The sequence below is a fragment of the Pseudorca crassidens genome, chromosome 5 (assembly GCF_039906515.1).
Source record: "Pseudorca crassidens isolate mPseCra1 chromosome 5, mPseCra1.hap1, whole genome shotgun sequence".
In the NCBI taxonomy this organism is placed as follows: domain Eukaryota; kingdom Metazoa; phylum Chordata; class Mammalia; order Artiodactyla; family Delphinidae; genus Pseudorca; species Pseudorca crassidens.
The window spans coordinates 37,082,628-37,095,715 of NC_090300.1; the positions used below are offsets into that span (position 1 = coordinate 37,082,628).

Here is a 13,088-nt window from a genome sequence, read left to right on the forward strand (position 1 = left end):
GAGCTCTGGCACTCTGCCAGATGCTGCCAGGGCCCCAGACTTCTGGCAGAACACTGGACTCCATCTTTGGTTAGCTCTAGCAACATGATGATTTTATCATATTAATGCAGTAGAGTTCCACCTTTTGCAAACATTAGGTTCTGTGGTCAAAATGTGAGGTGACACTCTTATATAGTGAAATGCCCCTGAATGCCAGGCAGGCAGCTTGGCAAGATGACCTTGCCCTCAGACACCCACTTGGGCACCACCAGTCACCCAGGTGCTCCTTTTGGACGTTTACCTGGGACTGGTCTGAGGGCAGACTTGCTGTAACATCTTTTCTTTCCCTCCCTCCTCTCCCCTGCGCTTCTCTCGCTCTTTTGTCAAGCATATTGCAAATTAGGTATGAAGTCAGCCTATAGTAGAGAAACCTGACTAACCTGGCTTAAACAAGGAAGGGCTTTGGTTTTTCAGGTGCGAGAAGTCACGGTAGGACTTGAGGTGGCCCAGCTGCCCAATGATGCCATCAGGCAGGCCCCAGACCCCTGCTGTCAGTCTATTCTGCCTTCTTGTTCTGTGGGTTATCTTCATGCAGCCTGGCTCCATAGGTCACCTCTGCATTCAAGGCAGATAAAGATAGCAAGAGCTTCCCTAGAATCCCCTCCCCCTCCAGCAGACTGCAGCTTATGTCGTATTGGTGAGAACTGAGTCACGTGATCACCATTATCCTTTAGAGAGGCTGGGAAAGCAGCATTTCACTTTTACTTCCAGGCTGGCAAGGGAGTAGGAGGTTGCCAGTTGGTATTGGGGGAGTCCAATAGCACCTGCTAGCGTTCATAAGTGAAGTGGCCCCATCGTGCGACTCTGACCCAGGTTTTAGTAATCCTTCCTAATTCGCTTCATAGGTTACTCATAGACAGCGCTTAGATGCCCTCAAAAGTCCATCCCCCAGAACATCTTTCTCCCTAAGAGATGAGGAGAGGACTGATGCATTGCATCCATTTGTGAGCCGGTGGGAGACCTCTCAGGGAGCTTCAGGCCACACATCCCTGGGCATCTGTGTGGCTTCTGGAAGGATTGACTAATTTTGATGACATTTCACCCCTTGTTTAAAGTTGTAAGGTGCATATTGTTTGGTTGATGTTTCAGAGCACAGTCAGGAAATAAAAGAGCAATTGATAAATATTTGTATTGGGTGGTGACTGGCATAAGCCACTCCCCATTGGGAGGAAAGTGGCCACAGGGACTGTGTAGACTTTGAGACTGAGGTGTCTGAAAGAATCCTGGTACCTGCGCTGTGGCCTCCCAGCCAGCCGCCCCTCCTCCGCAGCACTTGGTTGAGCTGCTGGCAAGGCCAGACCGTGCCCAGCGTGTTTCCCAGAGGCTGCTGTCTCCTTCCCCCACAGCATCCACTTGCTGGTCTGAATCCGTAAGTTTTGCCAGCTTCATTTTGCATGCTTATTTGCATGTCTTTACCGATACTCTCATCTGATGGTTGATGGTGCAGAGCACAAACAGCAGCTTCATTGTCAAGGGCTTGTCATGCCCAGCTGCTTTCTGCCACTTGGGGATGCTTCCCCAGCCACGGGCCAAGGCCTGGCCAAGGCTAAAAGAAGACACAAATACATTCCTTTTCATGATCTCTCTTCCAGAGAAGAGAATCTTGAGTCAATTCATGCAAATTACCATGCAAATTTCCACAGCACACTTTATTACTGTGTCTTGTCAGAATGTGGATGCAAAATTACATTTCATAATAAATGTACGTAGCAAAAACGATTTCAACAAGTGCCTCAGGAAACATCTCTTTCCTCGGGCATATGCTGGGCCAATGGGAGCTTTCGTGTAGAGGGAGGCGTGTAACGCACCATCATTCTGAACTGTGTGTCTGAGCCCCTGTTAACACTGGTTAATACCACATTCAGAAGGAGATAAATGTGGACGCAGCTATGAAATCTGTCCTTGTTAAGGTTCCACCTGTTTTGTATAAAACGAAGTGCCTGCCATTTTTCATAAGCAGTACAGTTGGCAAGTACAGCAATATTAAAGGAATAAATAAGCATTGCCAGGTTTGGGGTGATCTAACCACAGCAGGATGCAGTCCAGCCTCCTCGGAGGGGCATCGAGCCCATCGAGCCCAGGAGGCTCACCCAGCACAGTCGAGGAGGGAAGGAGAGGATCGTGGGGGTCATGTACTGGTAGGAGAGTCTCAGAGTCAAACCTGCTGCTCGTGTTGTCTTGATACCCTCTTTACATCCTTGTGGAAAAGTTTCCAGCAAGAATAATTTACTGCATACCTCATAAGAGGATACGGAATACAGAAAATGAATGCTGTGGCCAAGACTCCATGGTTCGTTTGGAACCCACCTCTTTGAGGGCCAGCCTTTCCTGAAGCTCTGGGAACACTCATTTATTGGGATGTGAATACAGATTACAAGCACAAAGGTTCCCAGGACCAAGTTTCTACAGCATCTTTTGGAAATCCCTCAGTCAGTTGGTCAGTCCTCATTTTGTTTGCACAGAGTACCTTCATGCAGTCTAACTCATTTGATCCAAGAGTCCTTGAAGGAAGCTGTGATTATCCCCATTTTAGAGATAAGAAGCTGAGGGCCAGAGAGGCTGTCATTTTTCCAGGATACTCCCAACACAGTGTTCTTCCAAGCCCATTATACAGCATTCAGAGCCTGCCAAGGCACTGGCAGAGGTCCCTGAAGACGGACCAGGGCCCTCTGGGCACATGACCCCACCCAGGTCCATTTGGGTGGGGCACTCTGCTAGCTGCATGCCAGATCCTCTAGGCCTGGCCATGCACTGCTCTAGGAGGCACTGACAGGGAGCCTAGGGTTGCTGGCAGAAATCTGTCCCCCTCCCCCATGGAGGCTCCTGGTCACCTCAGCCTCTTAGCCTCCTGGCCTCACCAGGGCTGTGTGCATACATTGATCTGGGCTTTACCTTCAAAGGAGAAATGACTCCCTCCCTACCACACACTCATACCCACACAAGCCTCTTACACCTACTACCTTCCACATGCAGATACACAGTTGCATGCACACTCGTGTATCTCCATTCATCACGTGTCTACTCACATACACTCATAACCACATTCCCATCAATACACTCACACACTGTATGACCTGTGCTGACCTTTGAGAGGGAATGGAGGTTGTGGCCTACGTGGGTAGCTAGTTGTTCTTTTTGTCTGGTGTCCCCATATTATCCTTTCAGATAATTTCTATTGATCTGTTTTCAAGTTCACTGTTTCATCTGTCATTTGCTGTCTTCTGTTAAGCATTTAAAAATTTCAGATATTGTATTTTTAGTTCTAAATTTATATTTGCTTCTTTATAGTTTCTCTGCGGAGATGCACAGATTAAAATCTGTGTCTTCATTGTGAGCATGTTTTCTTTATATGTTTGAGCATAATTGTATTAGCTGCCGAAAAATGCTTGCTACTTTCAACATCTGGGTCACCTCGGGGCTGGTCTCCATTTATTCTTTTTTTTCTTAAATACGGCTTTTAGTTCATATGTATAGTAATTTTGAGTTGTATACTACACATTGTGATCAAGACTATGGATTCTGCTTGTTCCTTTGGAATAGTACTTGTGGAACCCAAATTCTCAATTCTCTCCCCCGTGGTAGGCAGCAACTTAAAGTTCTGTTCAGCTTTGTTTGTTTGGTTTTCAGTCTTAGGCTACTTGTGGTCTCTTTGGGCCAGAGATTTGGGTAGCATTTACATGCAGAATTTGGGATTTCTCATCTCTAGGATTTTCCACATGTTCCAGCTGCTGTGATAGTTTTATGATCTGCCCTCTCATTTTTAACCAGTAAGACTATGGGTTTCTTGCCAAGTTGTAGCTACCCCTCAGCTCCAGCCGGGGCTGCCTTTAGGTGAATGAACAGTCGTAAAAACAGGAGCCTCGCCCAGGGCCATTCTCTTCTTTTAAGTGTTGACTCCCCTCTAGATTCTACCTGCTTTTGTCACTTTCTAGTGCCTTCAGTTAGTTGTTTTTTACATTCTGCTCAGAATTTATAATTGTAATCTGTAAGAGCGTTGGTTCTGATTACCAAAATCGGAACACCCCCATTCCCTCCATCTGGGATTTACTCCCCGTACTTCCCATCCTCTACTATTTCCCCATCTTCACCTGCTGGTAAGTTAGTATTCACTCAAGGACTGGCATAGTTGCCCTGCCTTTCCTCAAGAAATCAATCAGAAGCAAGGTCCGCCTCCTCTTAGAGACCCTCTAACTACAATAGTCCTACCCATCTGTCAGGGACCATAGTTCTGTGTGCTAATCTTAGCGCCTCCACAAGTTTGGAAGTTCAAGGCTGAATCGTGAACTGTGAATAGGTGTTAGCCATATGGAGGAGCATTCCACGGGAGGGAACAACTCCTTATAGGCTGGGACCAGGGCTTATTTTGGTCTAACACATAGTAAACACTCAAGAGTGAATAAGTGAATGAGTGCTACTTACTTACACCATATGCCAGAAAGGAGCTGCCCAGGAAAGACCGTGACCACCTTCTCCCTGCAGATCTGGCCTGTCTGGGAGCAATGGGCTCCAGCTGGCAGTAGTGTAGGGCCAACTGCTTATGCCTCGTGTCTGGAAAAATAAATGACGCCAAGGAGCTAGAAAATTTCTGGTAACCAAGGCCATCTTAAAAGTTCTTGTTTCTGTTCTGCCCTTAGAGAGCTGACTTTTGTTGTTGTTAAAATGCAAATGAACTTCCTCTTAATGTGGACTCTGCCGAGCTGTTATGGCTAATGACCATAGATTCTGACAGGAGGGAGCCAGAAAGGATGTGACCCACACACACACACTCAGTGACAGCTTCAGAAATGAAGGGACTTCAGGAAGCAGAGGGAATACAGCTCAACAGTCAGGAGCAGGGGCTTTGCAGTCAGGGAGACCTGGGTTCTAATCCTGCCTCTGCCACCCCCACCTGTACGACCTAAGTTCAGAGTGAGCCTTGGTTTTTTCATCCGTGATTAGCCCCTTCTGCAGGCATGGGCATCTCCCTGTCTCTCACCCCAGGCAAGGAATCTGCCCCTCCTCCTGGATACCGCAGACTCCTCAGACCAATTACAGCAGGAGCTCAGAATCTACGCAGTTGTTTGCAAACTTTACTGCACAAATGAGTTATCTGAGGGCTTGTCTGGAATTCTGATTCCCAGACTGACACCCCAGAGATTGTGATTCTGTCTGTCTGGGCTGGGCTCAGCAATCTGCATACTTAACAAGCTTCTGATGTGATTCTGAAGCAAGTGGTCCATGCACTACGTGTTGAGAATTACCACATCACTGGCCACTGGGAGAGACTGACTAGTATGAGCTCTTTCCAGTTTAGAAAGGAAACTGTTAAATGAGGGGCCCTGAGGCCAACCTGAGGGCTCAGAAGATGACTGGATTCAGCAGAGGAGCTGAATCTTGATCTCTGATTAGGTTTTAACCATGTGGAAGAGCGTTAGAAAAGGCACAGAAACACAAAGTGACTTGTGCGTGTAGAGTCCTGACCACAGTATTATTACTAAAGTATGAAGTGCAAGCTGGGAAAGAGGGGAACGAGGTCAAAGGAAGCGACGGGCAGACCCTTTGCAGGCCAAGCTGGAGTGTTCGGATTGTTTCCTGGGGGCAGTAGGGAGTGATATGATCAGATTTATGTTTTAGAAAGATAACACTGGTGCTGGTGAGAGATTATTTATCCAGGGAGAACCTCAGGGCAGAGAGACCAGTCAGGAAGCTGTTAGGCTGTTCAGGTAAAAGAAGTTGGAGGACTGAACTGGGGCAGTTCTGGTGGGGATGGAGAGAAGCAGACAGGTGAAAACACTCAGGACGCAAAGTATCAGCTCAGTGATTCCTCTGCTGTGAGGGGGTGGACGAGAGAGCAACGGAAGAGGAGGAACTCAGGAGGGCTTCTGGAGGCTTGGGCACCCATGGAGGTGGAGGTGCCATTCATCTAGATGGGGAAAGTAGAAGATGTAAGTCTGGAGGGGGATGAGGGGCTCCGGGTGGGACACATATGTTTAGTGAGAGGTCTAGAGGACACGTGGATGGACATGTCCAGTAAGCGGTCAGATACCTGGATCTGGGGCTCAGGACAGAGGTGAGGCCTGGAATGTAGGTTGGGAAGCCAGCAGCACATCCTTTTTGAAGCTGTGACAGTAAATGAGGTCCCCTGACACAGTAGGGAACACCAACATTTTAGGGACAGAGAAAGGAAGAGGATCCTGTAAGAGGCCAATAAGGGACAGCAGTTAGAGAGGCAGGGAGAGCCAGAAACAAGTCACGTCATGAAAACGAAGGAAGAGTGTCAAGGAAGAGATTGGTCCACAGGGTCAAGTACATCTAGTAGAGTCTGGCCTATAGAGTGTCCTTACAATTTGCAGATGAATGGCCATGGCGACCACAGCCAGAGCAGCCTCAGTGGGCAGAGGGGCAGGAGTCAGACCACTGAGCAGTGGGTGAGAAGAGAGGAAGTGGGGACAGCTGGTTTGGGTCCTTTTCCAAGAAGCATACCAAGGGAATGGAGGTGAGAGATTGGCAGAGAGCTGGAGAGCCACTTAGTGACAGGGAAGGTTTTTTTTTTTTAAGGATGCAAGAATTTTAAGAATGTTTCTTGGATGAAAGGAAAGAGTGAGTAGAGAATGAGGGGTTGAGAAAAGAGAAAAGAACCTTGATGGCTGAGAAGCTCAGGGCCAAGAGAACCCCAAGGAGAGGCTTGCTTTGACAGAAGGAGCAAATGCTCAGAGCCTGGAGGGATGGAGATACGGCTGGACACACATAGACAACTTTGCAAATATCTTTGTATTCTGGCTCTGCCATTTCCAGCTGTTGACACTGAGCAAGTAATTTAGCATCTCTTATACAGTTGACCCTTGAACAAGGTGGGTCTAAACTGGGCTGGTCCACTTATATGCAGTTGTTTTCAGTAGTAAGTACTACAGTACTACACCATCTGCAGTTGGTTGAACGGAGGAACCGAAGTGCGATACTGAGGACCGACTGTAAGTTATACACGGGTTTTCCACTGTGTGGATGGCCGGCACCCCTAACCCACACGTTGCTCAGGGATCAACTTTACTCAGTCTTCTTAGCAGAAACGTATAAATACTAAAGAGCATAACTCATGGCACAGGTTATCAGGATTAAGTTAAGTAATGCATATTAAGTTCTTACCTGGCACATGATGAGCACTCAGATGTTTAGTCATTGTTACTGTAGTTATCATCGTTGTTATATTAGAGGGTAAAAGCAAGGAATTGAAGTGGTTTGTACTTGATGTGGTAAAGTAGATTTGAGGCCATCTTCTGAGAGTGAGTCTCGTGGAGGATGAAGCAGGGACAAAACAGGAGGATGTTAGGAATTGTTACTGATGTGGATGGAAACAGGAGGTGGTCGAGGACAAGTCACATGTTTTTATATATCACAGACTTACCATTTCTGGTGCTCCTATATTCCTTCTTTAAAGATCCAAACTTCCATCTGTAAAATTTCCCTTCAGCCTAAAGTGTTCATTTCCTGTAATGAGGGCTCACTGGTGACAAATGATCACAGTTTTCCCTTATCTGAAAATGTTTTTGTTTTGCTCTCAGTGTTGAAGGAAATTTTCACTGGCTTTAGGATTCTAGGCTTACATGATGGGGATGATGGTGGTTTGTTTCTTTTAGAATTTTAAAGATTTTGCTCCATTGTCTTCTGTTCTCAATTGTTTCTGAAGGGAAATCACCATCATTCCTGTCATTGTTTCCTTGTATGTATTGTGTCTTTCTGTTTCCTAGCTGCTGTTAAGGTTTTCTCTTTATCTTTAGTTTTCAGCAATTTGACTATGACTTGTGTGGGTGTAGTTTCCTTTGTATCCTGTTTTAGGTTCACTGAGCTTCTTGAAGCTGTGGGTTGATGTTTCTAATCAAATTGAGAAAATATCTGACCATTAGTTTTTGTTTGCTTGTTTGTTTTTACTCTTTCTGAAACCCCATCTACATGTATATCAGGTCTTTATATTGCCCTAGAAGTTCCTGAAGTTCTGTTCATTTTTATTCTTTTAAAAATCTGTGCTTCAGTTTGAACAACTTCTTTTGGACTGTCTTTAAGTTTACTGCCCTTTCCTCTGAAGTGTCCTAGCTGCTGTTATTCAAATCCAAGGCATTTTTATTTCAGGTATTGTGCTTTTTTGTGTTAAGATTTCTGGGTTTTGTTTTAGTCTCCATATATCTCTTGAAATTCACCCATAGTATTCATCTTTTTCCTTTATATTTTTCACACAGTTATAATAATTATTTTAAAGTTCTTGTCTGCTAATCCAACATCTGAGTCATCTGGGTATCTGTTTCTATTGAGTTTTTTTCCATTAATTATGGCTTAAATTTCCTGCCTCTTCATGTCTAATCCTTTTTTATTGTGTAGTGGACATCGTGAATAATAATAAGTTGTAGAGATTTGTAGATTCTGTTACCTTCCTCTGAAGAGTGTTGAGTTTTATTTCAATGGGGAATTAAATTATGGGCAACTTAATCCTTTTTTTTTTTTTGGAAGAGTTTACTTACCATGTTTTTTTTTGTTTGTTTTAGTAGATCTTTATTGGAGTATAATTGCTTCACAATACTGTGTTAGTTTCTGTTGTACACCAAAGTGAATCAGCCATATGCATACCTATATCCCCATATCCCCTCCCTCTTGTGTCTCCCTCCCACCCTCCCTATCCGACCCCTCTAGGTGGTAACAAAGCACCGAGCTGGTCTCCCTGTGCTATGCTGCTGCTTCCCACCAGGTAGCTATCTATTTTACATTTGGTAGTGTATATATGTTGATGCTACTCTCACTTTGCCCCAGCTTCCCCCTCCCACCCTGTGTCCTCAAGTCCATTCTCTATGTCTACATCTTTATTCCTGTCCTGCAACTAGGTTCATCAGTACCATTTTTTTTTTTGTTTTTAGATTCCATATATATGCGTTAGAATACGGTACTTGTTTTTCTCTTTCTGACTTACCTCACTCTGTATGACAGACTCTAGGTCCATCCACCTCACTACAGATAACTCAATTTTGTTTCTTTCTATGGCTGAGTAATATTCCATTGTATATATGTGTCACATCTTCTGGGCGGGAGACCTAAATAGACATTTCACCAAGGAAGACATACAAATGACCAAGAGGCACATGAAAAGATGCTCAACATCACTAATTATTAGAGAAATGCAAATCGGAACTACAGTGAGGTATCACCTCACACCGGTCAGAATGGCTGTTATCAAAAAATCTAGAAACAATAAATGCTGGAGAGGGTCTGGTGAAAAAGGAACCATCCTGCACTTTTGGTGGGAATGTAAATTGGTGCAGCCACTGTGGAAAACAGTATGGAGGTTCCTTAAAAAACTAAAAACAGAACTACCATATGACCCAGCAATCCCACTACTGGGCATATACCCTGAGAAAACCATAATTCAAAAAGAGTCATGTACCACAGTGTTCATTGCAGCACTATTTACAATAACCAGGACATGGAACCTACTTACCATGTTTAAAGTTTGTTAAGATAGGTCTCTTTTGGTTTTTTCCTTAGTCCTCTGATATAACCCTTAATCCTGAGATGATGTCCTTTTTCCCAGAGCTGGCCCTTCTGGGGTTCTCATGAAATGCCTGAGGTGTTTACCAAGTTCTTCTAACTTGGTGGGACTAGGAAGCTACCTCAGGGGAAAAACTGGTTAAGCATAGGATCTCACTTCATTTTCTTCCCTTCCTTTAGAGATTATAACCCCTCCATTTTCTGCCTGCTTTTGATCACTTTTCGGTGATTGCAAATTGTTATTTGTGGCATTTGTGCAGAGTTTATAATAGTTATCTGTGGGTGGGTTAGTTTGATACAAACTACTTAGCCATTATTGGAAGTGAAACTTAGGGAGATGTTTTTGAGCAGAACTGATGCCTCAGCCACATCCAAGGACAGTGCCTGTGCTTTGGCACCAGTGTGTGCAGCTGTGGGAAGGTCTTTTGTGGCTCAACGGCCTGGCTGGGTGGGAAGTGTGGCCAGAACAGGTCTGAGAGACTGGGCACTTAAGGAACCAGGTGTTTCCCTGATGTGGAAGAAGCATGAAAGTGGGAATAGAGGTGGGAGAGAGCTGGAGAGATAGGAAGTTGGTCCTTTCAGCCTTACTTTCATCATTACCACTGAGCTGCTATTGTGAGGGGTAGTAAAGTATGTGAGTGTTCAGCAAATGGTGTTTATGATTATGGAGGCCACTGGGTTGAGCTTTACCAGAGCTTGATCCACAAGGCACAGTCCTTGTCATGTCATCTGGTGACTTCTCTGTCCCCCATGGAAGCACATGTGAGGCGAAATGGGGTTGTTGTTGTTACATTATCATCAGGAACATCACTGTCACCATCCATGCTGCCTACCCTTGAGGGGTATGTTTCTCCGTGGTTCTTTGCTCTATTAGTTTGGATAGAGCTAGGCTGTATTAAAAGGAACTGCAAATAACAGTGGCTTAAGCGAAATAGAAGTCCAGTTCTCTGTCACACAACAGTCTGGGCGTAAGAGTCTCAGGCTGCTGAGGGGGCTCTACAGGCAGGAACTCAGGCTTCCTCTGTCTGGTTCATCTGTCGCCACTACTCTGTCACCTTCATCTGGATGGGCCAATATGACTTATTACCACCTGTCTTTATTCCAAACAGTGGGAAAGGGAAAGGGGCAGCTGTGGGTACATCGCCTCTCCCCATGAAGGACCCATCCCAGAAGATGCAAATGTCACCTTCACATCCCACTGACCAGAGAACTTAGCCACCCAGCTACAAAGGAAGCTGGGAAATACAGTCTTTATTTGGGGCAGCCATGAGTTTATCTATACGTTTGGAGCCGTAATACTATAGAAAGGGAGACTCCGTGTTGGGGGACAGCTAGCAGTCCCTGATACCAATCCTGAGGTCATACACCTGGATTTTTAACTCAAGGGTCACTTTACAGAAGGAGCTTGGCAGTCCCTGGGGAGCCCACTGAGCACTGAAGTTGAGAGATGTCCACCTGCTCTGTACGTTTCTCCGTGACAGCAGACAAGGATCATTGCTCTAACAGATACCAATAAGTGGAGGTAGTGTGACTGTTAAGGAACAAGGCTCAGTCTACAAGCCGCTCGTCAATTCCAGACTTATTCCCCAGTGGCTACACCATGCAGGAAAGGTGTGCAAAGCTGGGGTTGAAAGAGCCCAAGTGATGCCAAGATTTTACACTGATCCTCCCAGCTCTGCCTCTGACTGGCAAAGTCACGCTCGGTGTGTGCTTTAACTTTCCAGGTCTCCAGAGTAGGGGATTGAGTTGTGTCTAAGGTGTTTGCTTAGCACGCATGTTGTAGAATTGTATGATTCCTTGACACTCCCTATCTTTGCACTAAAGCAAGCTTACAGGAGGATGCAGACACTTTAACTCCTTTGTGGAACGGGTGAGGGTGGGAGTGTACATGCACCTGCTTGCAGGGGCCTGCAGACATGGGTTTTTCTATTTCCTTGGGCTTTCTTGGTTGTGGTTTTTTTTTTTTTTTTTTTTTTTTTTTTTGCTGTATGCGGGCCTCTCACTGTTGTGGCCCCTCCCGTTGCAGAGCACAGGCTCCAGCCGCGCAGGCTCAGCGGCCATGGCTCACGGGCCCAGCCACTTCGCGGCATGTGGGATCTTCCCGGACCGGGGTACGAACCCGCGTCCCCTGCATCGGCAGGCGGACTCTCAACCACTGCACCACCAGGGAAGCCCTTGGTTGTGGTTTTTGTAGTCAGAAGTCACCGCACAATTTTCCTTTCAATGAAGCTTATTTCTCAGCCCTATTTTTCTTTAAAAATGCTTTATTTATGCTTCTAGAACTATTATATGTTCATTGTAGAAAATAGAAAAAGGTACAATGAAAGAAGCCAAAAAAAAAAAAAGCACCCACAGTGTCAGTACTCAGACACCAGCACTATTAAGGCTTTAGTGTAGTCCCTTCACGTCAACGTCTAAGAAAATATGAAAAATACTTGTATCTCTACTTCAGTTAATCAAGTTGGGATCACACTATACATGATGTTTTGTAACCTGCTTTCTTTCACCTGATGACCATTTCCCGAAATCCTTAAATATTTTTCAAGGACGTGATTTTTAATGGCTGCCAAAGTTTCTAATCATTTGGATGAACCACCGTGTCCTTAACCAGTGCCCTGACATTCAGGCTGTGTCGGAGTCTCCATTATTATTAATTACATAGCAGTGACTGTTTCATGCTGCAAGCATCTTGCTCCCGTCACAAACACTGGGTGCAGGTTCGGCGCAGAGAGGTTGGAGGCCTGCCCCAAGCCACACAGCAAGTGAGTGATGGGTCCCAGCCATCTGGCCCAACTGCATCTCCTTGTGCCAGGACAGAGGAGGCACAGGTGTGACCTAGACAGTTGGCTTCCAGTGTGTCGATCTGGGTAGAGAAGAGCCGGTGGGTTTCGCAACGAGATGCTGCTGTGGGTGGCCGTGATGCTCCTGGGGAAAGCCAGCTGCTCTCTGCCCGCCCCCGCGGCAAGCCGCCCTGCCCCCGCTCCACCTCCTGGCCAGTGGTGATCCCCCGCCAGGCGCTCGAGTTCCAGGGCTGAGGAGAAAAGCTTTGGGAGACTCGAGTGGAGGCTGGGAGGGAAGGAGGCAGGCGGGGCCGGCAGGCTGGGGCAGGGAGACCACCTCGTTCCTGCTCCTCCGGGCTCCCCCCTGAGCGGGGCAGGAGATACATGTGCCAGTGGCCCTGCTGCTGGGGAAGCCGCCTCACCTGTTCTCTCCTCTCCTTTCCAAAGCACTTTTCTCTTCCTCTCCAAAAAGTATCACTCCCTAAACACCTATCCTCATCCTTGTTTAGCTCAAACTCACTCCCTCTGAGAGGGGCAAGAGGGTTAACTGTTGAGCTGGGAGTGGGGCAGCAGAGCAGAACCCACCTAAGGCTCGGCGTGGGTGACCCCTTTTGCTGGCTGTGTCCCCGCCTGGGTGTCTCAGCTTTTGCCCCTTTGCCTGAGACCTTTCGGGTTTGACCGTTCTGTGCTTTTCTCTAACAGGCAACCATTGGGATTGACTTCTTGTCAAAAACCATGTACTTGGAGGATCGTACGGTGAGT

General features: G+C 46.3%; 1 protein-coding gene across 1 annotated transcript in view; it reads left to right on the forward strand.

Annotated features, from left to right (window-relative positions):
- RAB6B (RAB6B, member RAS oncogene family) overlaps nt 1–13,088 on the forward strand; it is a 58,700-nt gene that overhangs the window by 33,926 nt on the left and 11,686 nt on the right. Inside the window, exon 3 of the mRNA XM_067737770.1 lies at nt 13,029–13,082. Within this exon, the coding sequence (XP_067593871.1) occupies nt 13,029–13,082 (54 nt within the window). The remainder of the gene's footprint in view (nt 1–13,028; nt 13,083–13,088) is intronic.